At 39.4% G+C, this 26,372-nt stretch overlaps 1 protein-coding gene and 1 pseudogene across 2 annotated transcripts in view; one reads left to right on the top strand and one right to left on the bottom strand.

Moving 5' to 3' along the window:
- Positions 1-8,430: 8,430 nt before the first annotated feature.
- LOC114319201 (alcohol dehydrogenase class-3-like) overlaps positions 8,431-26,372 on the bottom strand; it is a 59,697-nt pseudogene continuing 41,755 nt past the window's right edge. Inside the window, exons 7-11 of the transcript XR_014345554.1 lie at positions 11,381-11,537; positions 11,096-11,281; positions 10,440-11,011; positions 10,145-10,354; positions 8,431-9,992 (exon numbers count right to left, since the gene is read on the bottom strand). The product of XR_014345554.1 is annotated as an alcohol dehydrogenase class-3-like (transcript). The remainder of the gene's footprint in view (positions 9,993-10,144; positions 10,355-10,439; positions 11,012-11,095; positions 11,282-11,380; positions 11,538-26,372) is intronic.
- AMT1;4 (ammonium transporter 1;4) lies at positions 8,550-10,255 on the top strand. The gene has a single exon (XM_028266194.2). It carries the CDS (start codon positions 8,550-8,552, stop codon positions 10,068-10,070), a length of 1,521 nt encoding a protein of 506 aa, XP_028121995.2. The 3' UTR covers positions 10,071-10,255.

Genomic DNA, 26,372 nt, shown 5'->3' with positions numbered 1-26,372 from the left:
AAATAGCCCTAAAAGAGAGATTGAACAAACAGGGCAGTAAAAGGCCTCAAACAGTAAAGAGCCCTTCAACAAAGTTGAATAAGGGCTCAAAAAAAGATACTTTACAGTTTATGAAAAATCTCGAATATGCTCACAAATGAGGCGAAAATATGATGCAAAAATAGCCCTAAAAGAGAGATAAAGGGAATGGGGCAGTAGATGGCCTCAAACAGTGAAGAGCCCTTCAACAAAGTTTAAGAGGGGCTCAAAAAAAGATACTTTACAGTTTGGCTCGAAGCCCATAAATGCTCAAAAATAGGGCTAATATATCATACAAAATAAGCCCCCAAAGAGGGATAAAACACAAAGGGGGAGTAGAAGACTTCAAACAGAGAAAAGTCCTTGATCAAACATGAAGATGAGCTCAAAATAAGACTTTTTTTAGTTCAGGCCAAAGCCCAAAAAATGTAAGCAAAAGGGGCTAAGATATAGAACAAAATAGTGCAAAAATTGGGAGAATAGGAGCTTACCCTTGTAGCCTAACTTTCCAGCAGCCTTTGGTCCAAGGAAATGAGCTTTCAACCTCTGCAAATGACTTCCAAGGGGCTGGAATGGATGATGGTGGTGTGGTGCTATGGGTTGTAGTGTAAATGGACCAAGAAAGTTAGGGTTTTGGAGCTTGGAATGGTAGAAATGGAGGGAGAGGTGTATAAGCCTTAAGCAAAAGTGTCTAACCTAAGATACAAAGAGGAGGGCCTCTCTTATAGAGAAGAGAGGCCATAGCTTCCCTTGGAAGCTTTGAAAGATCCTCCATACACGTGTATGGAGGATGCCCCAAATGATCTCCAGCTGGCACAGCTGGATTACACTCAAAGAGAGGAAAAGCAATAAGCAGGCCGGCCAGTTCAAGTGGCCGGCCGGCCACTTCCCCTGGTCGGCCGACCAGGGGTCAAAAGGTTCAAGAACAATTGCTGGTCGGCCTACCCAGAAAGGTGGCCTCCCAGATGAGTAGAACACAGCCATGTGGAGAAAAACCAGAAAAAGTGACCTAGGAGAGAGAAAATCAGCTTTTAAACAAGGTTCAAAAGGGTCAAGGTGAACTACTGGTCGGCCTACCCATATTGGTGGCCTCCTAGATGAGTAGATCACAATGGTGGTATGAAAAGCCAGAAAATGTGGCTCAAAAGTGGGAAAAACCAGTTTTCTGTCAGAAAAACCGACTTTTGGAGAGAGAAAATGAGAAAATTGGCTTTTCAGGGGAATGGGTGACCGGCCACCATCCTACCACTCTCCTAATAGTGAAAATAGGGTCCCCACCAAAAATGGACCAAAACGGATGCAAAACGAAGGTTCGGAGGCCAAAACGCGCAATTTGGGGCCCCGAAAACAGGCTGTTAGGCACCGGAAGTGGCGTATGACCACGAAGCTGGTCTCTAGGGCCACAGTGTTCCTCTAAAGGGAGGAAATAAGGTGTGTGCCAAAAACTGGAGCAAACAGAGGTAGTTAAGCGGTCCCGAACCGAGGCGCACGGCAGATGGCTCCGAAAATCGGAAATCGGGCTCCAAACGGGAAAAATGGCCTACGACCACGAAACGTAGCCTACTCCCACTGAGAGATGATCTACGAGACCTCTCCCTCCCTTCGGGAAGAGAAAACGGAGAAAACAGGACCCGGTTTGCAAACCGAGGCAAAGCACAAAAGAGCTCAGAAGTCCGGAGGCAAGGCTCGCAGCCGAGACTCTGAAACCTCAGAACGAGCAAAATATGCAACATCACCGAGCGCTCAACTGGTGACGTCTGAGTTTTAAGGTCGATCAAAAATGGGGTGTCTAAAATTGGCTAGGTTTGATGTTAGCCTTCTCAAACAAAGCCAGCAAGTCATCTATCATCACTTGATTCTCATATGCAAACATAGAACCAATTGTTTGCTGAGTATGCAGTAGAAGAGCCCTTCTTGGATCAACAGAAGGACAACTAGATTGGCCAGTTGTAGCCACATTTTGGCCATTTCCTTGGCCTATTTCCTGTTTGGCCCCTGAATGGCCATCACCTAGGTTACTTCTTCAAGTCCACCATCTAACTATTCTCCATCTTCAACCATTTTCTTAGGGTCATCAAAGACTTCATGTTGTTTCTTCCTAGCCATCATTCCAAATTAGACAGGTCCCACAGGGCGTGCCAAAATATGTTAGCAAAAATATGGTTTGGGTCAAATCGACAAAGGTGATTCAACAGAACAACCAAAGTTTCACAAACAACAACAGATCAAGCAACTGTGGTTTGAATATCCTATGCCTTGACAGTTTCAAGGACTTCTTTGGAGGTTGTAATGCGAAGAAACAAGTGTGAATAAACTGAAATTCAATTGAAGAATAAGTAAACTTGCCACTTAATTACAAGAATTAAATTTCAAGTTCAATGTGTATAACAATCGACAGAAGAAAACTTAGCCACAGAGGCTAAATTACAAACAAAAATACTCCTAAGTACAAAGGCTATTACTAATTAAGTTATGCTATTCCTAATTTCACATGGGTTGTGAATATTGTTGAAAAGATCCTTCTTTATTTCGAATTTCCAGCCTTTATGCTGCTGGCCTTGTTACTTCTTTGCTGCTACGTGTCCCACCATGGAACAAGTTACCTTCACTTCTTGTATAAACTACCCATGATCTCTATAACCGCTGGTAAATGCTTTTCTATTGCAACTTTCTCTTGCAAGCAAGACACGTATCCTGTATCATTTGCATGCTTAACTTCATGGCTTGACACCTGAGCCACATTTGGCCACATCCTACTGATGAATCGACAAGGAAAACTGCGCCTGTCACATCTCCTTCTTTAACTGTTTCACTCCTGTCACTTGCTTTGCATTCTGGGACCCGTATCTCATTATAAGCTCGTGATCTTTTCCCTTAGCATCTGTTGGATCAGCTCTCTGTACTTTGTTATGCTTATTCGACAGAGAAAAATAAATTTTAGTGCTAACAAAATAGTTGTTAAATGTGGAGTTGTTTGGATTAAGAGTTGATAAATACATGACTAATATAATGTACTAGCACTGAAGAAAAATATCAATAAGAGGTCTTCATTTCTATATCTTGCTTTGCTTCTGTAAATTGTATGATGATGAATTCATGAATTTCAATACTCCTCTCTCTCTCTCTCTCTCAGGCTTGATTTTTTTTTTTCTTTGAGTTAAAATGTAAGATATTGTTTTGCTTGCTTTAATTTTGGTTTGATTTTAAAAAGGTTTGCTTTGATTTTATTTGCTATGAATGGTACTACTAAAGGCTGGTAGCTGTTGGCAAAGGGTTTGGTCATAGCGGTAGTAAGTGCGGAAACCGGCAGTAAGGTTGGGTAATTGTTGGCAGTGTGATAGTGGTTGATGGCTGTTGCATCAACTGAGTTAATCAATTGTGTTGACTCCAAAGTGTACATCAGACTTCAGTGCATTTGTTCGGAGAATGTAAGTAAATCGTCCATTTTGCCCTTTACTAATGATCATGTGACTTGCACATGATCATTTTCCATCTACAATTCTAATTTCTGTATCAATTGTCCTTAATTGAAGTAAATTGTAAAATTTAGGATCAAATGTATTATAATTGAAATGATATAAACCAAACTGACGTAAGTGTTAAACTTGAGAGACTATTGATGTAATTTGCCCTTTATAATAATAATATTATCACATCATTCGTATTAAATTTTTTAAATAAATTTTATGTATTGTATAGAGTTTTTCATAAACTTATAATTGAAAAAAAAAAAAAAAAAGTCCTTTCTTTAATAGTTAGCCTACTATGAAAAACAAGAAGAAAGAGGAGTGGAATAACCCAGTACCATCATATTTACGTGCATTATTAACCACTCGCGAAGTAATAGAAAGAAAAGCAACTACGAGAGTGGGAGAGTCAGAATTGAAAAGAGGATTCCTCACATCTTTCGCTTATTCAAAACCATGCATTAGTATCACTATGATGTTGATTTTTTTTTTTTTTTTTTGTAGGTGGGTTCGTGGCAATCACGGGAGGCTGCTCTGTGGTAGACTCGTGGGCGTCATCTGCAGGTTTGTGGCAGCTTGGGTGCTAATTGGGTGGAGAAAATCAAGTACGACGATCCATTAGAGGTGGCACAACCTCATTGAGGCCATGTTTGTTTGGGCGGATTGAATTAAGTTGGATTAGCATTCCCATGACTAATAGTCCTAGGACTACGAATCCCTTTGGATTATGTATTCTATCTTATATTTGGATTGAGTTAGGATTATAAGGAAGGACTAATAGCCCAGACTTTAGCTTAGTCCTCCAATATATATCCCACCCCCCTCTATGGGATTGAATAACTTATCATATGTGGGATACCATATCCGGATGGATTGTCAGTCGGTACTTCAATTGTTTAACTAAACGTCGGATTAATAATTTTATTGGATTATTAGTCCAATCCAAAGCTCTTGTCCACCCAAACAAATATGGCAGTGCGGTATATGGGGGATTATCTTCACTGGATTGTTTGCCAAGCAGCAGTATGTGAACGAGGTGTATGCAGGGAGGCCCTTCGGGCTGTTGATAGGCGGTGGTGGGAAGCTTCTTGCCACACATTTTGTCCAGATTTTGGCCATAGTTGTGTGGGTGAGCGTCACCATGGGACCATTGTTCTTTGTTATGCATAAGTTACAGCTTTTGAGGGTTTCTCCTGAGGAAGAGATGGCAGGAATGGATTTAACCAGTCATGGTGGATATGCTTATGAATATGATGGAGATGGAGATGGTGATCAAAAGCATAGAGCTCTAATGACACCAACACATTTTTGAATTTGATTTGATTCGATCTCATTGCATTTAATTAGATTAATTTGCATATTTGCTTCTGTCTCAGTATTTCTCTAGTGTTCACAAAAGTTATCCTGGATCAGTGAATTTCGTAAATATTTGAAAATATTATCTAATATATGAAAAATGGAAAAAATAATTACAAAACTAATGGAATGGAAATGAGGAAATGAGAATTTTGTAGTTTTTTTTTTCTCATTACGTGAAAATTGTTGCACAATTTTCATTTTCACAATTTTATTCCATTAATTTTGTAATTATTTTCTCAGTTATTTATTAAAAATAATACCATTACCCTTAATTATTGTTTGCTTTCTTATATATTTTTTTATTTTTTTAATAATGAGCGATTTCATAAGTTGATGTGACTATTTTTTTAATTTTAAATTTGAATAGTAACTTTTTTGACAGTGTAAAATTACTCGTGTCAATTATAAGCCTAGTTTATGGGTTGAAATGCCTTCTTCTAAATGAGTAAAAATTGAGTGTAACAGTTGGTGAAGTGGTATTATTAACAAATAATAAACTCTATAGGAGAGGGATGAATCTCTACTTATTAAGTAAAAATACATTGTCACATATGCATAAGAAGTAAATGTTAAGATATTATTAAACGATAATACTATTGACGTGGTATTATATTACATTAAAAATTTTACCTTCTAAAGAAGACATTTGTTATAATACATAAGATCATTTTTTTTGAAGATAGAGAATCCATGCCCTAACTTAAGTTGGTGTCTACTTGCGATTTCAACAAATATTAATCGACTGCTAATTGAACTATTAGGACATCATCGAGCACAATATTTATACTAATCTCAGATTAATATGGAACATTATCTGGATTTGTGACGAGAGTGCACAATCTATAAATGTTTAAAACAAAATCGTTTCACTTCCTAAATTCTTAGTACAATGTGTTTGATTTGCCAATAAGAGGGATAACTTATCTTGGGATAAGTTAAGCGGTGTTTAATAACCTAATTCAATACTGTAATGATATTATTTAATAGGTGATAAATTATAATTAATTAATTCTGTTTGATAACGATATTATTTAAAAAACTAAGGTAGTGCTTGGTTTGTTTATATTTACAAAAATTTTATAAACTGATTTTTATTTATTTTTAGAAAAACATAAACTACAAACGCGTTTAGTTTGAACAAAATGTTTTAAAAAAATTAAAAATATAAACTAAAAATTATGTTTGTTCATGCCTAAAATATTTATATTTATTTTTTATTATTTATGACAATTGGATCATACACATTATAATTGAAAAAAAAATTAATTAAAAAAATTAATTGAAAAAAAAAATTATTTGAAAAAAATTTAATCAAAAAAAAATTAATTGAAAAAAAAATTCATTAAAAAAAATTGTTAGTCAAATTTTTAAATTTCTATTTAAAAACCAACATAAACTCATTTTTTGAGTTTACGTTTTTTTCTCAAATTTATAAACTGAGACAACCATTTATAAACTAAAAAAATTATCAAACAAATTTTTATGGCAATTTTTTAAATTTTCATAAATATAAACTGAAAACTGAAAACGAAATGGTTACCAAACAAGCCCTAAGTAACTCTTAAAATTTAGGTTAAAAGTTAAAAAATTTCAATAATATTAAACTTAATTAATTCTAATTAAATTTATAAATATTAAATATACGTATCGACATACATTATTATAAATTTACTACCACCGCCACTAGTATTATCACAACCACCATCACTATTGTTGCCGCTGCCACCACTAGCACTACTACTATTACTACCACTTTCATCACCATTTGTTACCATAAGTACTACCATTATTTCACTAATTTCTTCATACTACCACCACAGTTAACAATTCCACCACCGGCACCACCTCCACTACCATTGTCAACGTTGTTACATCTACTACCATCATTCAACCATTGCTTACCCCCCTTTTTATTTCCACAATATCACCCTTCCACCATCAATACAATCACTATCCCTTAATCTCTACCACTATTGTCATTGGCACCATAACTAAGTCTGCCAATGCCTACTCTACCACTAACAACGTATCATCACAATATAAAAATTATAATATATACAATTTGAAAAAAAAATTAAATTTGATCTTATACATATCCAACAATTTGTTTTAATTTAACACTTAATTATTTGTTGAATAACTTTTCAACTTAAAAAATTCAACATATAGTTTTTAATACTTAATTTTTAATTTTCATTTTTCTCAAACACCACCTTAGGACAATTCTATTTACAATATGATTTTCTCTCATTACACTTATCATTCTTACTTTTTTTTATTCTTAACCAAATCACTGGATAAAAATCTTAAAAACAAAATAAAAATTGTCTCCTTACCCGCTATTATCTCCTTCTACCCGCGGCCACCATTGCCAACTACCACCGACCACCGAATGTCACCATTGTCACCCCTTTCCCACCTCATTGATCACCGTTGCCTTCTCTCTCAACTGCCTCAACCAATGCACTACCAAATCTCTTTTTAAATTCAGCAATATGTGAAAAAGAAAATTGATTGATTATTATAGAAGATATGAAAAAAAGTTAAAAATTGAGTCTTAACTCTTTGATTAAAGTAACACTACTCACGAAAAAAAAAAATTATGAATAAATTACAGTAAACCCTCTTAAATTATGACTCATTTACATTTTGTTTCCTTAGAATTTCAAAACTCAACAGGTTACCCCTCAAAAGTATTATCTTATTACAGTTAAATATTTTTATTTGGATTCTGTTAAGAATTTCTAAAAAATCAAATTATGTGTAAAGTACATGATCCATTTATTAAATTGTTAGGGCAATAATGTCGATCACGTTTACACTTTGTCACTGAGATAAGAGAGACAAAGTGAAAATAAAATCACTAGATAACAGTATTATTATCCTAAAACAATCAATAACTAGTATCATTGTTATAAAAATTTAATAAATGTGTTATGTGCTTATACATGAACTGGTTTTTTTGTAAATTTTGTAACAAAATTTAAAAAAGAGATGAGTAATGATAGAAACCCCAAATATTCTACCAAAAGTTTTACCAAATGTCTCATGGGACCCACATTTTTGGGACATCTGGCATTTTTGAAAAGAGATTAGCTATAATACTATGTTATAAAGGGATTAACTAATAAATTTTGAAAGTACTTATAATTTAGTCACGTGCCTAATTTTAATGACATTAATGGAACGACCAAATTAAGATATATTTAAAAGTATAAAGTTAAAATTGTTATAACTGAAACATAATAAAGAACAAAAGTTAAAAGAATTTTGGTTTGATTTTCAATATTATGAAGGAAAAGTCCCACTTAAATCTAACAAGTTTGTTGGTCTACGATTCTCAGCTACGAAATCTTCGAGAATCTTGATCTTTCCGAAGCCCTTCTAAATCTCTCCATATATTCGAGAAATTACTCTACGAGTCAGGAACATCGTATGATCGTGTGTTTATCTAATGAGATTATCTCATTTTTCTATTATTTTATTGTTTTTAGTTTCATGTATTCCTTAGACCCTGCTATTGATTAGGCACACCGCTAACATGAAATTACAGGCACACCATATATTCTTCATTCACTCACTATCTATAAGCACACACGTGTATATATATTATCAGTAGTAGTAGCATTCAAAACCAAAACTCCATATAATATTCTTCTCCATTCTCTCTCTCTCTCTCTCTCTCTCTCTCCCCAGATCTATCTCATGGCGGCTCTCTCCTGCTCTGCTGCCAATCTAACCCAACTCTTGGGTGGCGCCACCAATGCCACCGCGGCTGCCGAGTTCATTTGCAGCCAATTCGACACAGTTTCAAACAAGTTCATCGGCACAGCCTTCGCAGTCGACACCACGTACCTCCTCTTCTCAGCGTACCTGGTATTCTCAATGCAACTCGGCTTTGCCATGCTATGCGCAGGCTCGGTCCGCGCCAAAAACACGATGAACATCATGCTCACCAACGTCCTTGACGCAGCCACTGGTGGCCTCTTCTACTACCTTTTCGGTTTCGCCTTAGCCTTTGGTGCCCCTTCCAACGGCTTCATCGGCAAACATTTGTTCGGCCTCAACAATTTTCCTACTCCTTCCTTCGACTACAGTTACTTCCTCTATCAATGGTGTTTTGCCATCGCTGCTGCAGGAATCACCAGCGGCTCGATCGCCGAGCGAACCCAGTTTGTGGCATACCTGATATACTCATCTTTCTTGACAGGTTTTGTATATCCAGTTGTATCTCATTGGTTCTGGTCCAGTGATGGTTGGGCTAGCCCTGCACGACCTAATACCCTCCTATTTGGATCTGGGGTTATCGATTTTGCTGGGTCTGGTGTCGTTCACATGGTCGGAGGCATTGCTGGGTTGTGGGGTGCACTCATTGAAGGCCCTCGTATAGGCCGGTTCGATCATTCTGGCAAGCCAGTCCCTCTGCGTGGGCATAGTGGGACATTGGTTGTTTTAGGCACCTTCTTGTTATGGTTTGGCTGGTATGGATTCAACGCAGGTTCATTTCTCAACATATTGAAGTCATACGGAGGAGAGAGTGGTTCGTATTACGGTCAGTGGAGCGCAGTCGGAAGAACCGCCGCCACCACAACGCTCTCTGGATGCATGGCTGCACTCACTACTCTCTTTGGAAAACGGTTGCTGGTCGGCCATTGGAACCTAATTGATGTCTGCAATGGTTTGCTAGGTGGGTTTGCTGCCATCACTGCCGGTTGCGCGGTTGTGGACCCGTGGGCAGCCATCATTTGTGGATTTGTGGCCGCTTGGGTACTCATTGGATGTGACAAGCTTGCTGAGAAACTACAGTACGATGATCCATTGGAAGCGGCACAGCTTCATGCAGGGTGTGGAGCGTGGGGGATAATTTTCACTGCATTGTTTGCCAAGAAGGAGTATGTGAATGAGATTTACTCCGGCAGACCGGGGAGGCCTTACGGGCTGCTTATGGGTGGTGGTGGTAAGCTTCTGGCGGCACATGTGGTTCAGATTGTAGTGATTGCAGGGTGGGTGAGTGTTACCATGGGGACATTATTCTTGGTGCTACACAAGTTGAAGCTGTTGAGGATATCAAATGACGATGAGATGGCGGGGATGGATCTGACCAGCCATGGTGGATATGCATATCACGGTGATAATGATGATGATAACCTGAAAAAGGGGTTCATGATGTCAACAATGGAGCGCACCGGCGCAGGCACAACTCCATGTTATCAAATGGCTGTTTAATTTGATCAACCTAGATGAACTCTGTATATAGACTAGGAAACTGAAAATAATAATAATGATAAGAAACCACTCACCTGCTGCTGTGACGACAAAGGGTATCACTGAAACTTGAAAAATGGTGCCTAAGTTCAGCTGCTTTCTTTAGCTGCTGCAGTTTCTTGCAATCAACTTCTTATTTTCAGCTAGCTTTCTTTCTTTTGCATCTTTTGAATTGCCTATAACTGAGTACCCAACGATTGTCGTTTACATTGAGTTTTTACTTCAAAGATTGCTGCAACTCCTCCCTGAAATATGAATTTTTGTTTTAAAAAAAAATAAAATAAAACTGACCAAAATGCATGGAAAAACTCACTTTGATGTGAGGACTACCTCTGAATCAGGTAACCAAATACAACCGTCCACAGATCTGCAAAAAGATTCGCAGCTGCTCTGTTGAGTCGCAGTTAGCAGTTAGCACGGTTGATCCACACACTTTTGTATCATCACAACCGATTTACAATTCGTTGGATCTATTCAACGTTTTGGAAACTACACTATCTTTCCTGCAACATCATGCACAGAATGCAAATAGACAGCAGTGTCATATAGTATAAGATAGCACAAAATCCTTTCGAAGGATGTAAAGACAGAACACACAAACCATCCTTAACTAGGTTTCTAGATAGCTTGCCCTCGATTTTTCTCAGCCACCACAGCCCAAAAAAACAAAAAAAAACAGACAAAAGGCTCTCTATCAAGTACTATAAGACGGGCGATAGGACCAGACTGACCATTTCATGCCTGGTTAGTGTAATTAACAGAGGTGATAGGACTGGATTGTTCATCTCATGCTTTCATGTTCATCACGCAGCGGAGACAAGCCCCTTCATGCATCAAGTCAAATGCTTTGTTGATCTCTGCAAGAGTCAAATTGTGGGGATGTATTCGTTAACCTTGATTTCCTGTTAAACAAAAAGATTTTAGTAATGACAAACTCCACCAAGGAACAATGGAACTTGTACATAAATGGTATGTATTTAGTTTACCTTCCTCATGTACTTGTTGACAAGCCAAGGCACCTGTGAACGGCTCTCGAAACCACCAAATGATGTTCCTTTCCAAACACAGCCAGTCACCGGCATGAAAGGACGAGTGGAAATCTCTGCACCAGCACCAGCACCAGCACCAGCACCAGCACCAGCAACACCACAATAACAGAGGTACCCCATCCCAGATTTTTTATTTTTAAGTCAGAAAAAAATCAGATGTGTATATATCAACTACAGCAATATATAAGCATGACTTGAGTAACCAAATCAGGACAACTTACTTTGTGACAGCACTCCAAAGCAGCTCTCATTACAGAGACATTTCCAATGCACTCAAAACTGTAGTCAACACCACCATCGGTAAGGTCAACAATAGCCTGTTGTATTGGTTTGTCATGGTCTTCTGGATTCACAAATTCTGTGACTCCAAAATTCTTTGCTGCAAATTAAAATTTCCGTGAAAAGAAAAAATCAGTCCTTGATATGATTGCTTGCTACTCAATTGAGACTCGAATATCAATTATTTGGTTAATGGTCTAAAAGGTCCAATTTGTACCCCTAAGGTGATGAACACATATTAATACGACTGGATAGATAGACCAATCTCTTGACAAAGGCAAGGGTGGATTTACCAAGTATTTATACTCATGAATCATGATAAGTCTGAAACACTGGAGGTGGTCTGACAAGAAGGTTCACATAACAATACATGAGCCCTTTGTATGGTTACTAACAGTAAAAAAATTGCAAATTGAACGATTTCAGAATCTAGAGTATAGGTACTAATCCTTGTTTTTTTTTTTTGATTATTTATTATTATTTATATTGTTAGTGTATAATTGTAATATTAATATTAGTGTATAGCTTTAATTATTAGCACTTTACTTTATTCTTTATGCTTTCGGTGAGCATCCAATGCACCATAACTCTCTCTATAAAGAGAGTGCCTTCTCTTTGTAATATACACATAGTTTTGACAGACAAACAACAATTCATTGTCTCTCTCTCTCTCTCTATCCTCTCTCACTTTCTCAAACTATTATTTCATGGTATCAGAGCCCAGTGTTACATTTCTGGCAATTTTCGATTTTGGTGTTTAGTCCCGTACACAGTGGCACTACATCAAACCGCTCGGAATTTCCTCACGATTCCAACGGCACCAAGCCCGTCCTCAGAAAACCTTCCACGCGCCCACACGCGCCGCCTTTGTCCTCTGCGCGTCACCACTTCCGCCACCACTCTCGCACGCGCCATCTGTTGTTGCTTACTTCCGCCACGCGCCCACACGCCCGCGGCTGACGTCAGCCCTGCCTCTCCCGTACCCCGAGCCTGCTATTGTACTCCTCTCGTGCGCCGCTTCACTAGTGTGCACCCGCGTGCGCCAAAACAGCTACCGTGCGCCGCGCCTGCGCCTGACCGCTATCGTGCGCCGGCGCTTCCTGCTAACGTGTTCCTCCCTACACTTTGCTAACGTGCGCCGCTGACATCATTGCTGACATCATCTCTGTCCAGCATACCTTTCCTTGCTATTTTCGCCCTTTCGGACTCACTGGTACACTCTGTTTTACCTAATTTTGCTCCTACAGGTCTATTCCTATTACTTTAAACCCTACTCAACTAGTATTATGGATCGTCATGATGTCTCCCATCCCATGTCTGTTATTTTGAATGATTCAAACTATGTTCTGTGGGCCCAAGCCATGTCCTCCTTCCTCAAAGGAAAGAAGCTCTGGCGAATTGTCACCGGGGATGTGATTAAACCAGTGAAAGACAGTGACACTAATGAAACTACTGCTCCTATTGCTACATTTGAAGACCGACTTGAGGAATGGGACAGTAAGAATTACCAAATCATTACTTGGTTTCGTAATACCTCTGTTACCTCTATCAGTCTTCAGTTTGGTCGCTTTCAGCTTGACTCTATAGCAACTCCTGCAAAAGACATCAGGGATTTTTTGAAAGAACAATACCAGACTACTGGTCTTGCCCATCAATATCAACTTCAGAACCAACTTCACCGCATGCGCCAAGCATCCACTCAGTCCATTAATGACTTCCTTTCTCAAATGTACTCTGTTTGGGATCAGCTTGCTCTTTCAGAACCAACTTGGCATAACCCCGAAGATGCTGTTTTATTTACTATCTATCGTAACCAGCAAAGGTTGGTGCACTTTCTCATGGCTCTTACTTCCTCCTTTGAGCCCGTACGTGCCTCTCTGCTTCATCGCCATCCATTGCCCACTCTTGAACAAGCAATTTCTGAGTTGCTATCAGAGGAGACTCGTCTCGGTACTTTTCAAACTCATCATGTGGACTCTGTTCTTGCCACTCCTCCGTACCGGCCATCATTTACCCAGCGGACCACTGCTTGCCTCTATTGTCAGAATCGAGGCCTTCCTTCAACCCATCTCCTGGTCAATTGCCCCGTCAGATCCTGCCGCTACTGCAACAAACTTGGTCCTGGTTATCTGCAACAGGATTGTTTTCGCAATCCATCCCGCTCATCCTCCAATAGCCACTCCTCTCACGATGGCTCTTCCCGGGGAAGCTTTTATCATTCCGGGACTCAGTCTCATCACACTGCTACTGCTGCTTCCGGGAATCAGTCTCATCACACTGCTGCTGCTGCTTCTGGGAATCAGTCTCATCACACTGATACTGCCGCTTCTGCGGGGTTCTCTAAGTCACCTGCTCCGTCTACCCCTCGCTTTTCTCCGACGGATGTCGAGGTCATGCTCAAACAACTTCTCTCCCCATCTGGTACACCTCCTCCTACTGCTTTGTCTGTAATCCCAGGTAACTCTTCTTGGTATTTTGACTCTGCCTGTTGTAATCATATGACCTCCAGTTCTACTATCTTTTCTTCCTTATCTTTATCTCCTCATATTCCCCCAATACATACTGCTGATAGTTCCCTCATGTCTGTCCGTCATGTTGGTACTGTTTCCACCTCTTCTTTATCTATACCTCAAGTTTATCATATCCCTGCTCTTACCTTAAACCTTATTTCCATTGGTCAATTATGTGAACTTGGTCTAACTGTCACATTTTCTGCTACTGATTGTTTGGTACAGGACCCTCAGACGGGGCAGACTATTGGGATCGGCCGTAAGCATGGGCGTCTCTATGAACTCATTCGCCTTCATGTTCCTGCCTCTCCTCAGATCGCTGCTCCTACATCTACTTCCTCATTATCTCCCTTTCATCTTTGGCATTGTCGCTTAGGGCATATTTCTATTAATCGCTTAAAGTCTTTGGTTTCTAGTGGTCAGTTGGGTCATGTAATTCTCGATAATTTCGATTGTATACCCTGTTAACTTGCCAAACAACCTGCTTTATCATTTAATAAAAGTACTTCTGTTTCCCTTGCACCTTTTGATCTTATACATTCGGATATTTGGGGGCCCTCTCCTACTACTACTATGGGGGGATCCCGCTATTTTTTTGTTTTTATTGATGATTTTTCCCGGTTTACTTGGCTTTTTCTCATAAAAAATAGGTCTGAACTTAAACACATTTATTATAAATTTGCCCAAATGGTCCACACCCAATTCTCCAAAGTCATCAAAATTTTTCGCTCTGACAATGCTATGGAATATCGGGATTCAGATTTCCTTTCCTTTCTTCAGTATCATGGTACACTGCCTCATCGTTCTTGTGCTGGCACATCCCAGCAAAATGGCCGCGCTGAACGCAAACATAGGCATATTCTTGACACTACCCGCGCTCTCCTTCTCTCTTCTTCCTGCCCTGAAAACTTTTGGGGGGAAGCGGCCCTCACTGCTGTTTACACTATCAACTATGCTCCTACCCCTGTCATCCATAATCAAACTCCCTTTGAACGTCTGCATGGCACTCCCCCTCCTTACGCCAATCTCCGGGTTTTTGGCTCTGCCTGCTTTGTTCTACTTCAATCCCATGAACACACCAAGCTTGAACCTCGTTCTCGTCTTTGTTGCTTTCTTGGGTATGGAATTGAACATAAAGGCTTTCGCTGTTGGGATCCTCTCTCTAACCGTCTTCGTATCTCCCGCCATGTCGTTTTTTGGGAGCACCAAATGTTTTCCTCGCTATCCTCCTTTCACTTACCTGCACTTTCCACTACTGTCCTGTTTACTAATCCTTCCATAGATCTTTTCTCTGCTGATTTTGATACAGGTTCCTCCTTCATCGAGACGCCCTTGCTCACTCCTGATCCTGTCCGGCCTGCTCTCCCTGAAGGTCTACCTCTTATTGCCACACCTCCTTCTTCACCGGTTCTTCCTCCCACCGATCCTCCTATGGGTCGACCACGCCGGGTAACTCAACCTCCTATCCATCTTCGTGATTATATTGTTGGATCTGCTGCCTTCTCTACTTATGAACCTACCTCCTATCGTGAGGCTTGTACTAATCCTCTTTGGCAACAAGCTATGACTGATGAACTCCAAGCCTTGGACAAAGCTCATACTTGGGATCTTGTTGATCTTCCTCCTGGCAAGACTGCGATTGGCTGCAAATGGGTTTACAAAATCAAAACACATTCTGATGGCTCTATTGAACGCTACAAAGCTCGTCTTGTTGCCAAGGGTTTCAACTAGGAATATGGTATTGATTATGAGGAGACATTCTCTCCTGTTGCTCGGCTTACCTCTGTTCGCAGTTTACTTGTTGTTGCTGCTGCTCGCCACTGGGGGCTCTTTCAGATGGATGTCAAAAATGCTTTCCTCAATGGTCATCTTCTTGAGGAGGTCTACATGCAACCTCCACCTGGGTCCACTTTTCCACCTCATCAGGTTTACAAACTACAGCGTGCTCTCTATGGCCTCAAGCAAGCGCCTCGTGCTTGGTTTGCTACGTTCAGTTCTACCATTCATGACTTCGGGTTCACCTCTAGCTCCTATGACTTTGCTATTTTTATCTGGACTACTTCTCATGGTACCACTCTTCTTCTTCTGTATGTGGATGACATGATTATCACGGGTAATGATGAAGCTAGTATTCTCCACTTCAAACAGTTTCTCCACCGACAGTTTGAGATGAAGGACCTTGGTACTCTTAACTACTTCTTAGGCCTTGAAGTCTCTCATGATTCTACTGGTTCCTATTTGTCCCAGGCCAAATATGCATTCGATCTTCTGGCTCGTGCTGGTCTTACTAATTGCAAAACTACCTCTACTCCAGTTGATCCTCAGATTCGTCTCACTCCTCTCGATGGGACTCTTCTCTCTGATGCTACTCTTTATCGCCAGCTCGTCAGCAGTCTTGTCTATCTCACAGTAACTCGTCCTGACATTGCCTATGCTGTTCACATTGTCAGTCAGTACATGTCGGCTCCTCGCACTCCCTACTATACGGCTCTACTCCGCATCCTTCGCTACCTCAAAGGCACTCTGTTCCATGGCCTTTACTTCTCTGCTTCCTCATTTCTTGAACTGCGTGCCTTTTTCGATGCTGATTGGGCTGGAGATCCTACGGATCGACGCTCCACCACGGGATTCTGCTTCTTCTTAGGGGATTCTCTTCTTGCTTGGCGTAGCAAAAAACAATCCCTCACTGCCCGCTCTAGCACCGAAACTGAATACCGAGCTCTTGCTGATACTACTCAGGAACTTCTCTAGCTTCGCTGGCTCCTTGCTGATATGGGTGTTTCTTCTTCTGATCCTACCCTTCTCTATTGTGACAATCAGAGTGCCATTCAGATTGCTCACAATGATGTTTTTCATGATCGCACCAAACATATTGAGATTGATTGTCATTTCATTCGCCAGCATGTTACCTGTGGTTCTGTTCATCTTCTCCCTATTGCTTCCGTTGATCAACCCGCTGATATCTTCACTAAGGCTCATCCTCCTGGCCGCTTCAGTGATCTTGTTTCCAAACTCAACTTGGTTGATGCTTTCCCTCCTTGAGTTTGTGGGGGGATGTTAGTGTATAATTGTAATATTAATATTAGTGTATAGCTTTAATTATTAGCACTTTACTTTATTCTTTATGCTTTATTCTTTATGCTTTCGGTGAGCATCCAATGCACCATAACTCTCTCTATAAAGAGAGTGCCTTCTCTTTGTAATATACACATAGTTTTGACAGACAAACAACAATTCATTGTCTCTCTCTCTCTCTCTCTCTATCCTCTCTCACTTTCTCAAACTATTATTTCATATATAATGGTAATACCCCCTTCAAAAATAGAAAACACAAACAACCATACAGTTTGGACAAAGGCTCTCAAGAGCAAACATTTGTAAGCACCAGGATTCCAGTTTTATGGAATACACTTAATAAAGAATTAGAATACAAGTGCTTCTTGAGCTAAAGCTATTCAAACTGTCTCTGTGTTAGTTGATAGTTTTCCAGGATTGGATGGTTTTTCAGGTTCATTCTATCACTCCATTGAAAAATCTACGGACAGGGTTCAGTGAACTATTATGGGGGTCATCAAATAAAAAATGCAGAAGTATCGTGGGGGAGCTTCAGAGTTACGTATCGAACAAAAGCTTATCATCATTCAGGTTGATAGAGAATCCAGAGGTAGTTTAGTGGAGATCATTGAGAGGAATCGACTCAGAAGTTATTCCATCAAGATCAATTTAGGGGGGAATTTTTTGGGCAATGCATGGTTTGCGACAGGTTTGGAGATGGTGCAAGGATTGACCATTTTTCAGCAAGTATAGCAGCAGTTCAACAGTATTTTGTCTTCAGAAATACAGCAACAAGGGTGGTGTCTTTGTCGAGTTGTCTAAATGGGTGGCTGGGGTACGAAGAAGTAACATTATTCTTCCGGCAGGGGTTGATGGTCAAGGGTGGATGACAGTGGCCAACATGTTTGAAAGAATTATTCATAGAGATTCCAGGGTTAAGGATGATGGGGAAAGGAAGTATCCAAGTGATCATGATTCATCAAGGACTCACACAGGCATCACAAGAGTGGACAGGTCTGATCAGCAGAAAACAGGGGCATACAGAGGTGCTTCGTATGCAGCTGTGCTCAGCTCTAAAATAGATCCCTTGGGAGGCAGTAGCTCTATTATGGAGATGCGCAAGGTGGTGGTCTGCACCAGACTGATTTCTTCAATGAATGGGCATAGATTGAGAAGGAGCTATGTCGATCTTTTAAATCTAATATTTCTCAGTGGCCTTTTCAATTAAACAGCGCTCTGTTTGTTCCAAAAAGCATTGAGGAGGCGGATTACTATGGTGGCCAGGGAATGTGTTTCTTTCATAGGAGCATTGCGGTGAGTTTGGAGAGCTGGTCAAATGAAAAGCACAGAAGGGCCAATGTCATTGCTTCAAATGGAGGATGGGTCTTTATTTGTGATTTACCTTTTAGTTTCTGGCAGTGAAGACTCCAGGAATTTTTGTTAGTGGTGTCAATCAAAAACTTAAATACCATATATCTTACAGAAAATTCACATTAATCATTATATCACATATGGAGAAAAAAATCAACAAATTAATTTAAATTCTAAAATTATAAACAAAAATATTTCAATATATTTATACTATTATTTAAGCAAAAAGACATGCTAATACACGAGCTTCTACAATTGACCACGACGAGATTTCATATTTTGAAATCGTTGCATAATAATCTCATTATCAATACTATCAAATAGTGGGTTCAAAAGAGTAGGATTTAAAACTATGGGTTCAAAATTGTATTTTAGTGGATTCAATTACTAATTTTTTTCCTAAAATCTAATATTTATATAATAATAATAATAATAATAATAAAAATTCAGCCAGGGGGTTCGGGTGACACCCCTGGCCAAGCCTTGGAGCCGCCCCTGAGTTCAAAATCATTGCATAATAAGCTCATTATCAACACTATCAAATAGTGGGTTCAAAAGAGTAGGATTTAAAACTATGGGTGCAAAGTTGTATTTTAGTGGGTTCAATTACTAATTTTTTTCCTAAAATCTAATATTTATATAATAATAATAATAATAATAATAATAAATTCAGCCAGGGGGTTCGGGTGACAGCCCTGGCCAAGCCTTGGAGTCACCCCTGGTTTCTGGACTAACACGATTTTTCAATGGATTGAGACGAAGTGTGGAGGTCTATTAGAGGTGGACAGTAGAACCAGGTCTTTCGGAAATCTCTTTGAGGCAAGATTGAAAATTAAAGGTCTTGGTTATGGGTTCTTACCGGCGACTATTGACGTTCAAGTAGAAGGAGTTTCTGCCGTGGTATGACTAAAGGCATTAACAAAGCCTAGTGGAAGACGCGAGGTTCACCGGCAATGGAGTTTTCAACTAGTTTCAGACGATTCCAGTACCGGAGAAAGGGGACGTGAGGGGTCTCAAGCGACAGTTGTAACGACCCAATCTTGGCAAGGCAAAACCCCGCCAAGAAGGTGCACCTCAAACGCTATAGCACCTTTACACCACAATTCCTATATAATCCTTACATCACATCACCACATCACCAAAAGTGCATAAGACCTTTCAATTGCCCAACATGTATGAGATGATCTATTCAAAGACAAAAAGTATTATCATGCTACAAGATAGTTCCCAAGCATTTCCTCCCCAAAAATAATACATACTATTCACGAATCCATCAATACATCCAACTTCATGAGCAATTATTTACAATCAACCTCCTTCATAAAAAAAATAAAAGATAAACTTACATCCTAGAATGACCCTAAGCAAAACCTCAACTATAAGATGCGCACCTTTGATCCTTCAAAAAATTTCTAGTCTTCCAAGTTGAGGCGAGCCACACAAAAGTCTATGAATCTGAAAAAAAAAATTATTTAAAAAGAATGAGCTAAAGCTCAATGAGTATACCAATACCATAGAGTTATAAAACTTGCTCCTTCCAATTGGGTTCAAAATAAAGATAATAAACATAAGAGTTTAATTGGACTGAAATTTAAACAAAATAAAATAAATAAATAAATAAATAAGATGAAATATAATTTTCATAAAACGTTATCAAGATTTTTCCAAGGAATCTCATAAGGCAGGAAAAAAAAATACATTTGAATAATGAAAGTAAACAAAAATACAACTTTTCAATACATTAAGATCTCATGTCCATCATACGAACCACTACATAGCCTTAGGGTCGCATTACCTCACGACTTAGGTGGTGACGGTACTGTTACCCAAAACATAACCATAGGAACATAACTCATGTCATCGTAGCACTTCAATTCTTGTTTCAACGTTTCGGTCCCCGGGACCCCTTATACATACAACGACCCTTATGGTCCTTAAAACATTTCGATCCCCAGGACCCCAAAGCATTTTGGCCCTTGTGGCCCCGAAGGCTATATTCGGTTATATGATCAATAAAATAAATACCCGCAAATAGCGTTTCATTGTCATTCAATCATCATAAAATTTGAAAGACTCAAGTTAAATAAGTTCTCATAAAAATTAGTGCTTCATTATACAAATGAAATCAGATATTTATTTAAACTCAACCATTGGCCTCAATAATTTTTCTTTTTATGCATATATCATGATGAAATGTACCATTTGCTTCCTTTAATTCAAAATCATCTTCAAACTTTGTAATAAAGATAGAGGTAAGGTAATTTCCATGGTAAGTATACTCACCTCCAAAAATAGCAAAAGTGTAGATTGAGACTCTACAAATTAATTCCCAAGAGGTGTAAAGACGCCTTCCTCCAATCCTAACAATTAATAAAATAGGACCTAAAATTAGGAAAAAGCTTTCAATGAAAAATTACAACATCTACAAAAATGATCCTAAATAAATTATGCTAAGGAATGACAAGCTAAAGAACTCCTCCAACTTCAAGTCACCCAAACAAATAACTTATCCAATCTCCACAACACCCATCCTTTGTACATCTTTGAGTTAGTAACTTTTTAAATATCCAATCAATTTATATGCACAATACCACCATCAATTAACTACAAAAGTCAAAAATCAACATTTTTTATAAACTCAACAACTTAAGTAAAATCTCTTCAATCATTTATAAAATTCCTCCATAGAACATAGAGATACCCAATCCACCATTTATCAAATCAATTTCAACATATAAATTTTCTAACACCAAAATCCCCAATTTTTACATCACATTCAAACCCTAGATTAACCCAAAATCTTAATCTCCAAAACAACCATCAAATTGATCATTTTTCAACATGTAAAACATTCATAGAAACTAATTGAGAGTATAAAATTCAACAATCAAACCCCAAATCATAATAGATCTAAAATACAAAAAAAAAAAATTCATCATCTCTAACTCAAAATATGTAAAACTTTAAACTAAACTTTTAGAGAAAGATTTTTACCAATTACGAGCCTCTAATCTATCAAGAAAATAAACTCCATGCTTTGATTCTTCAAAAGATTAAGAAAAATCTAGAGTTGGTACTTCTATTGTGCTATTTTCGGATGGATTTAAGGAGTGGCCGACCGGACCCTTTTTCCGGCGAGATAAGGTGGCCGGCGGTGGTGGAGATGGTGGGTTAAGGTGGTGGTGTAAGGGTGGAGCAAGGGTGTGGTGTTTGGCCACCAAGAAGGTAAAGGAAAAATGAGAGAGAATGTAGAGAGAAGTTAGAGAAGGATGAATGAAGACAACGAAGAAGAAAAAAAAATCTGCACTTCTCTTTTTTTCTTTTTTTCTTTTTTGTGTTGAAATGGGGTGTTTGGTCACACCTACTATCAAGTTTGGAGTTGGGTTTAGATATCCTAAATGGAGTTTAACATAGGAGTGTGTTTGGCTCTAGATGAAATGTTGGGAATATTATAATTCTACCCCCCTAAAGGAAAATTTCGTCCACGAAATTTATTTATTTATTTAGTCTAGTTCATACCTTGAAAAAGATATGGATATCGAATTTTCATATCATCCTTCCGCTCCCAAGTAGCTTCCTCCAAAGCATGATTTTTCCACAATACCTTTACTAGTGGTGTAGTCTTGGAACGTAGTACTTGATCCTTCATGTCCACAATCTCTATGGCTTCCTTTTCATAAGACAAATCATCTTTGAGTTGGATTGGTTGGAAATCTAACACGTGTGATGGGTCAGGCATGTACTTCTTCAACGTGGATACATGAAACACATTGTGAATGCGAGACAGACTAGGTGGTAAGGCCAAACGATAAGCAGTCTTGCCAATGCACTCTAGTATCTCAAATGGCCCAATATACCTTGGACTTAGTTTGCCTTTCTTACCAAATCGCATCACTCCCGTCCATGGCGAGATTCGTAAAAATACATGATCTCCCACTTGAAATTCCAAATCCCTCCTCCGATTATCTGCATAGCTCTTTTGTCTACTTTGAGCTGCCTTCAACCTTTCTCAAATAATATGCACTTTATCGGTAGTAATTTGAACAATCTCTGGCCCTAACAATTTTCTCTCTCCAACCTCATCCCAACATACTGGAGTTCTACATCTTCGCCCACATAAAGCTTCATAGGGAGCCATTCCAATACTTAATTGATAACTATTATTATATGCAAATTTTATTAAGGTCAAGTGTTCATCCCAACTACCTCGAAAATCTAGGACACAAGCTCTCAACATATCTTCTAAAGTTTGAATTGTCCTCTCGGATTGCCCGTCGGTTTGGGGGTGAAAAGTTGTACTGAATCTCAATTTAGTACCCAAGGCATTTTGAAGACTAGGCCAAAAGTGGGATGTGAAGCGCGAGTCTCCGCCTGAAACAATATACCGGCACACCATGCAATCTCACAATTTCATCCACATGAATTTTTGCTAATCGATCAAGTGAAAAGTTCTTCTTAGTAGCCAAAAAGTGTGCAGATTTGGTCAACCTATCTACAACAACCCAAATACAGTCATGCCCCTTCTGTGTGCGAGGTAGGCCCGAAACAAAATCCATGGCGATATGCTCCCATTTCCATTCAGGTATAAGAAGAGGTTGAAGTAAACCGGCTGGGCGTTGATGCTCTGTTTTAATCTGCTGACATACCAAACACCTTGACACAAATTCTGCTATCTCTCTTTTCATATTTGGCCACCAATAACTTTCTCTTAAATTTCGATACATCTTTGTACTCCCCGGATGCATTGCATAAGGTGAATTATGGGCCTCATCTAATATCTCCCTTTTTATCTCGGGCTCATTTGGAACACATAACCGATTTTTAAACATTAACACACCATCTTCTTTAATAATAAAGTCTGACAGAGTACTATCTTTCACTCGAGCTCGGGTCTTCTCCAAAACTGAATCTTTTCCTTGGGCTTCTCGAATGCAATCCACCAACAAAGGTCTCACTTTAATTGTAGCTAACAAAGATCCTGACTTCCCAACTGCTAGTTTAACTCCAATAGATTTTATTTCATGTAAGAGACTAAATTGAATGCCCTGAATGTGAGTTAATCTCCCTGTAGATTTTCGGCTAAGAGCATCGGCCACCGAATTAGCTTTTCCTGGATGATAATTAATGGTGCGGTCATAGTCCTTAATCAGTTCAACCCATCTCCTTTGTCTCAAATTTAAATCCCTTTATGTGAATAAATATTTCAAACTCTTGTGATCGGTATATATCTCACATTTTTCCCATATAAATAATGTCTCCACAACTTTAAAGCAAAAACAACTACTGCGAGCTCTAAATCATGGGTGGGATAATTGCGTTCATGGTTCTTCAATTGTCTAGATACATAGGCCACTACCTTTCCATGTTGCATCAACACACAACCGAGCCCTTGATGAGAGGCATCACTGTAAACAATAAATCCTTCACCACTTAATGGAATAGTAAGCACTAGGGCAGAAGTTAATCGCTTCTTTAATTCGTGAAAACTCTTTTCACAATTCTCCGTCCGCTCAAATTTGGTATTCTTACGGGTCAAATGTGTTAATGGTGCCGCAATCAATGAAAACCCCTCTACAAATCTACGATAGTAGCCTGCCAACCCTAAAAAGCTCCTCACCTCGGTCACGTTAGTAGGACGATCCCAATTCACCATAGCCTCTATTTTCTTCGGATCCACAAAAATACCTTCACCCGAAATCACATGCCCCAAAAATACGACACGATCTAACCAAAACTCACATTTGCTAAACTTCGCATACAACTTCCTTTCTCGTAAAGTCTGCAATACCACCCGTAAGTGTTGTTGATGATCCTCTTGACTCTTGGAATAAACAAGTATGTCATCAATAAATACAATCACAAATTGGTCAAGGTATGGTTGAAACACTCTATTCATAAGGTCCATAAATGCGATGGGGGCATTAGTTAGACCAAAAGGCATAACAAGAAATTCATAATGGTCGTAGGGAGTTCGAAAAGCAATTTTTGGTATGTCTTCTTCCTTAATCTTAAGTTGGTGATACCCTGATCTGAGATCGATTTTGGAGAACACACATGCTCCCTGAAGTTGATCAAACAAATCATCTATACGAGGCAAAGGATATTTATTACGCACCGTGACCCTATTCAACTGCCGATAGTCAATGCACAATCTCATGGGGCCATCTTTTTTCTTCACAAATAACACAGGTGATCCCCAAGGCGAGACACTTGGCCTAATGAAGCCTTTATCCAATAACTCTTGCAATTGCATCTTAAGCTCCTTAAGTTCCGCTGGGGCCATACGGTAAGGTGTACTAGAAATTGGGGCAGTTCCAGGAATTAAGTCAATAGCAAACTCAATTTCTCGATCTGGGGGTAATCTAGGTAGTTCATCGGGAAAAACATCTACGAAGTCACACACAATTGGTAAATCCTCCAGTCTTAGACCACTCAATTCAGAGTCAACCACATAGGCTAAGTATCCTTGGCACCCCTTCTTTAGCATTTTTCTAGCGGTAATAGCAGAAATAACATAAGATGGGGACGCATATCGATCTCCACAAAATCTAAATTCAGGTTCCCCAAAATTGGAAAATACTACCTCTTTCCTATAACAATCCACCGAAGCATGGTAAGAAGCCAACCAATCCATTCCCAAAATCAAATCAAAATCAAGCATCTCTAAAGGCAATAAATCCGCTACCATCTCCCTATCTCCCAACTGTAATACACAACCACGATATACCTCCTCAATTATAGCACAATGCCCAATAAGAGTAGTAATGGATAAACAATAGCCTAGAGGTTCAATAGGTTTATCAGCATGCAAAGAAAATTATAGAGATACAAAAGAATGTGTAGAACCTGGATCAATAAGTACATGTGCCTCCCTACGGAACACATAAATAATACCTGTCACCACCTCCGGATTAGCCTGAGCATCCCGCTGAGTCAAAGCAAAAACTCTCCCTTGTGAGGTTTGTCTATCGGATTGAACATCTCCTTTATTCTGCTTGCCAAACCTAGTCCCAACCTGACCTCCCCCTCGGCCTCCCCCTCGGCCGGCACCTGAAATTCTATTACTACCAACTCCAGTAATAGCAGATGAAGCGGTTCGTGTGCAATCTCTAGCCAAATGTCCGAGTTGTCCGCAATTGAAGCAAGCTCGTGTATCTCCCAAATTAGTCATTTTAGGAACTGTGCAATCTTTCACCAAATGACCCTTCTGGCCACAACGAAAACACAAGTCGGTACTAGTATGACAAACGTCTGTATGTGCCCGTCCACATTGCTTGCAAACACTTCGAGTAAACTGAGATGCTGTCCCACTAGACTGTCCATGACGCTGATTAGAAATGCTTTGGGTTGGGGTGGGATGCTCTCTATTTTTTTAATATACACTAGAGCTCTTGACTGAACCATAACCATGACCACCTCTCTTTGACGGTCTATTAGATGTGTTCTCATGATGGGATGAACTAAGGTGGCGCTTCTTCTGTTGTTCCGCTAACTTCATTTCTATGACATCTTTCTCAGCTGTTAAGGCTTTATCAACCAAGGTCAAATAGTTAGTTATTCCCAATACTCGGATACGAGATTTGATGTCCAAATCCAACCCATCTGTAAAACGACGACATTTGACCTCCTCATCATCCACAAACGAAGGGGCAAAACGATATAAAGAAATGAACTTAGCTTCATACTGAGCTACAGTCAAATCCCCTTGCTCTAGCCGAAGGAACTCTCTCTCTTTTTCATACCGATAGGTAGCTGGAAAGTACTTGTCATTGAAAACCTTAGTGAATTGGTTCCAGGTCAATCCTTCGGTGCCACCTGCCGTAAGTAGGCGTTGCGTGGCCTCCCACCAATATTCAGCCTCCTCCACCAGCATAAAACTAGTAAGTGCAACTCATTGCCCTTCTGATACTTCCATCACAGAAAATACATGCTCTACCCTCCTTAACCAGGCCTCTGCCTTCATAGGATTGGGCGATCCAGAAAATGATGGAGCCCCCAAC

This window comes from Camellia sinensis, chromosome 12 (assembly GCF_055761805.1).
Source record: "Camellia sinensis isolate YWXY chromosome 12, ASM5576180v1, whole genome shotgun sequence".
Taxonomy (NCBI): domain Eukaryota; kingdom Viridiplantae; phylum Streptophyta; class Magnoliopsida; order Ericales; family Theaceae; genus Camellia; species Camellia sinensis.
Note: the sequence above shows the minus strand (reverse complement) of the source record. Positions and strands in the feature narration are given on the sequence as shown.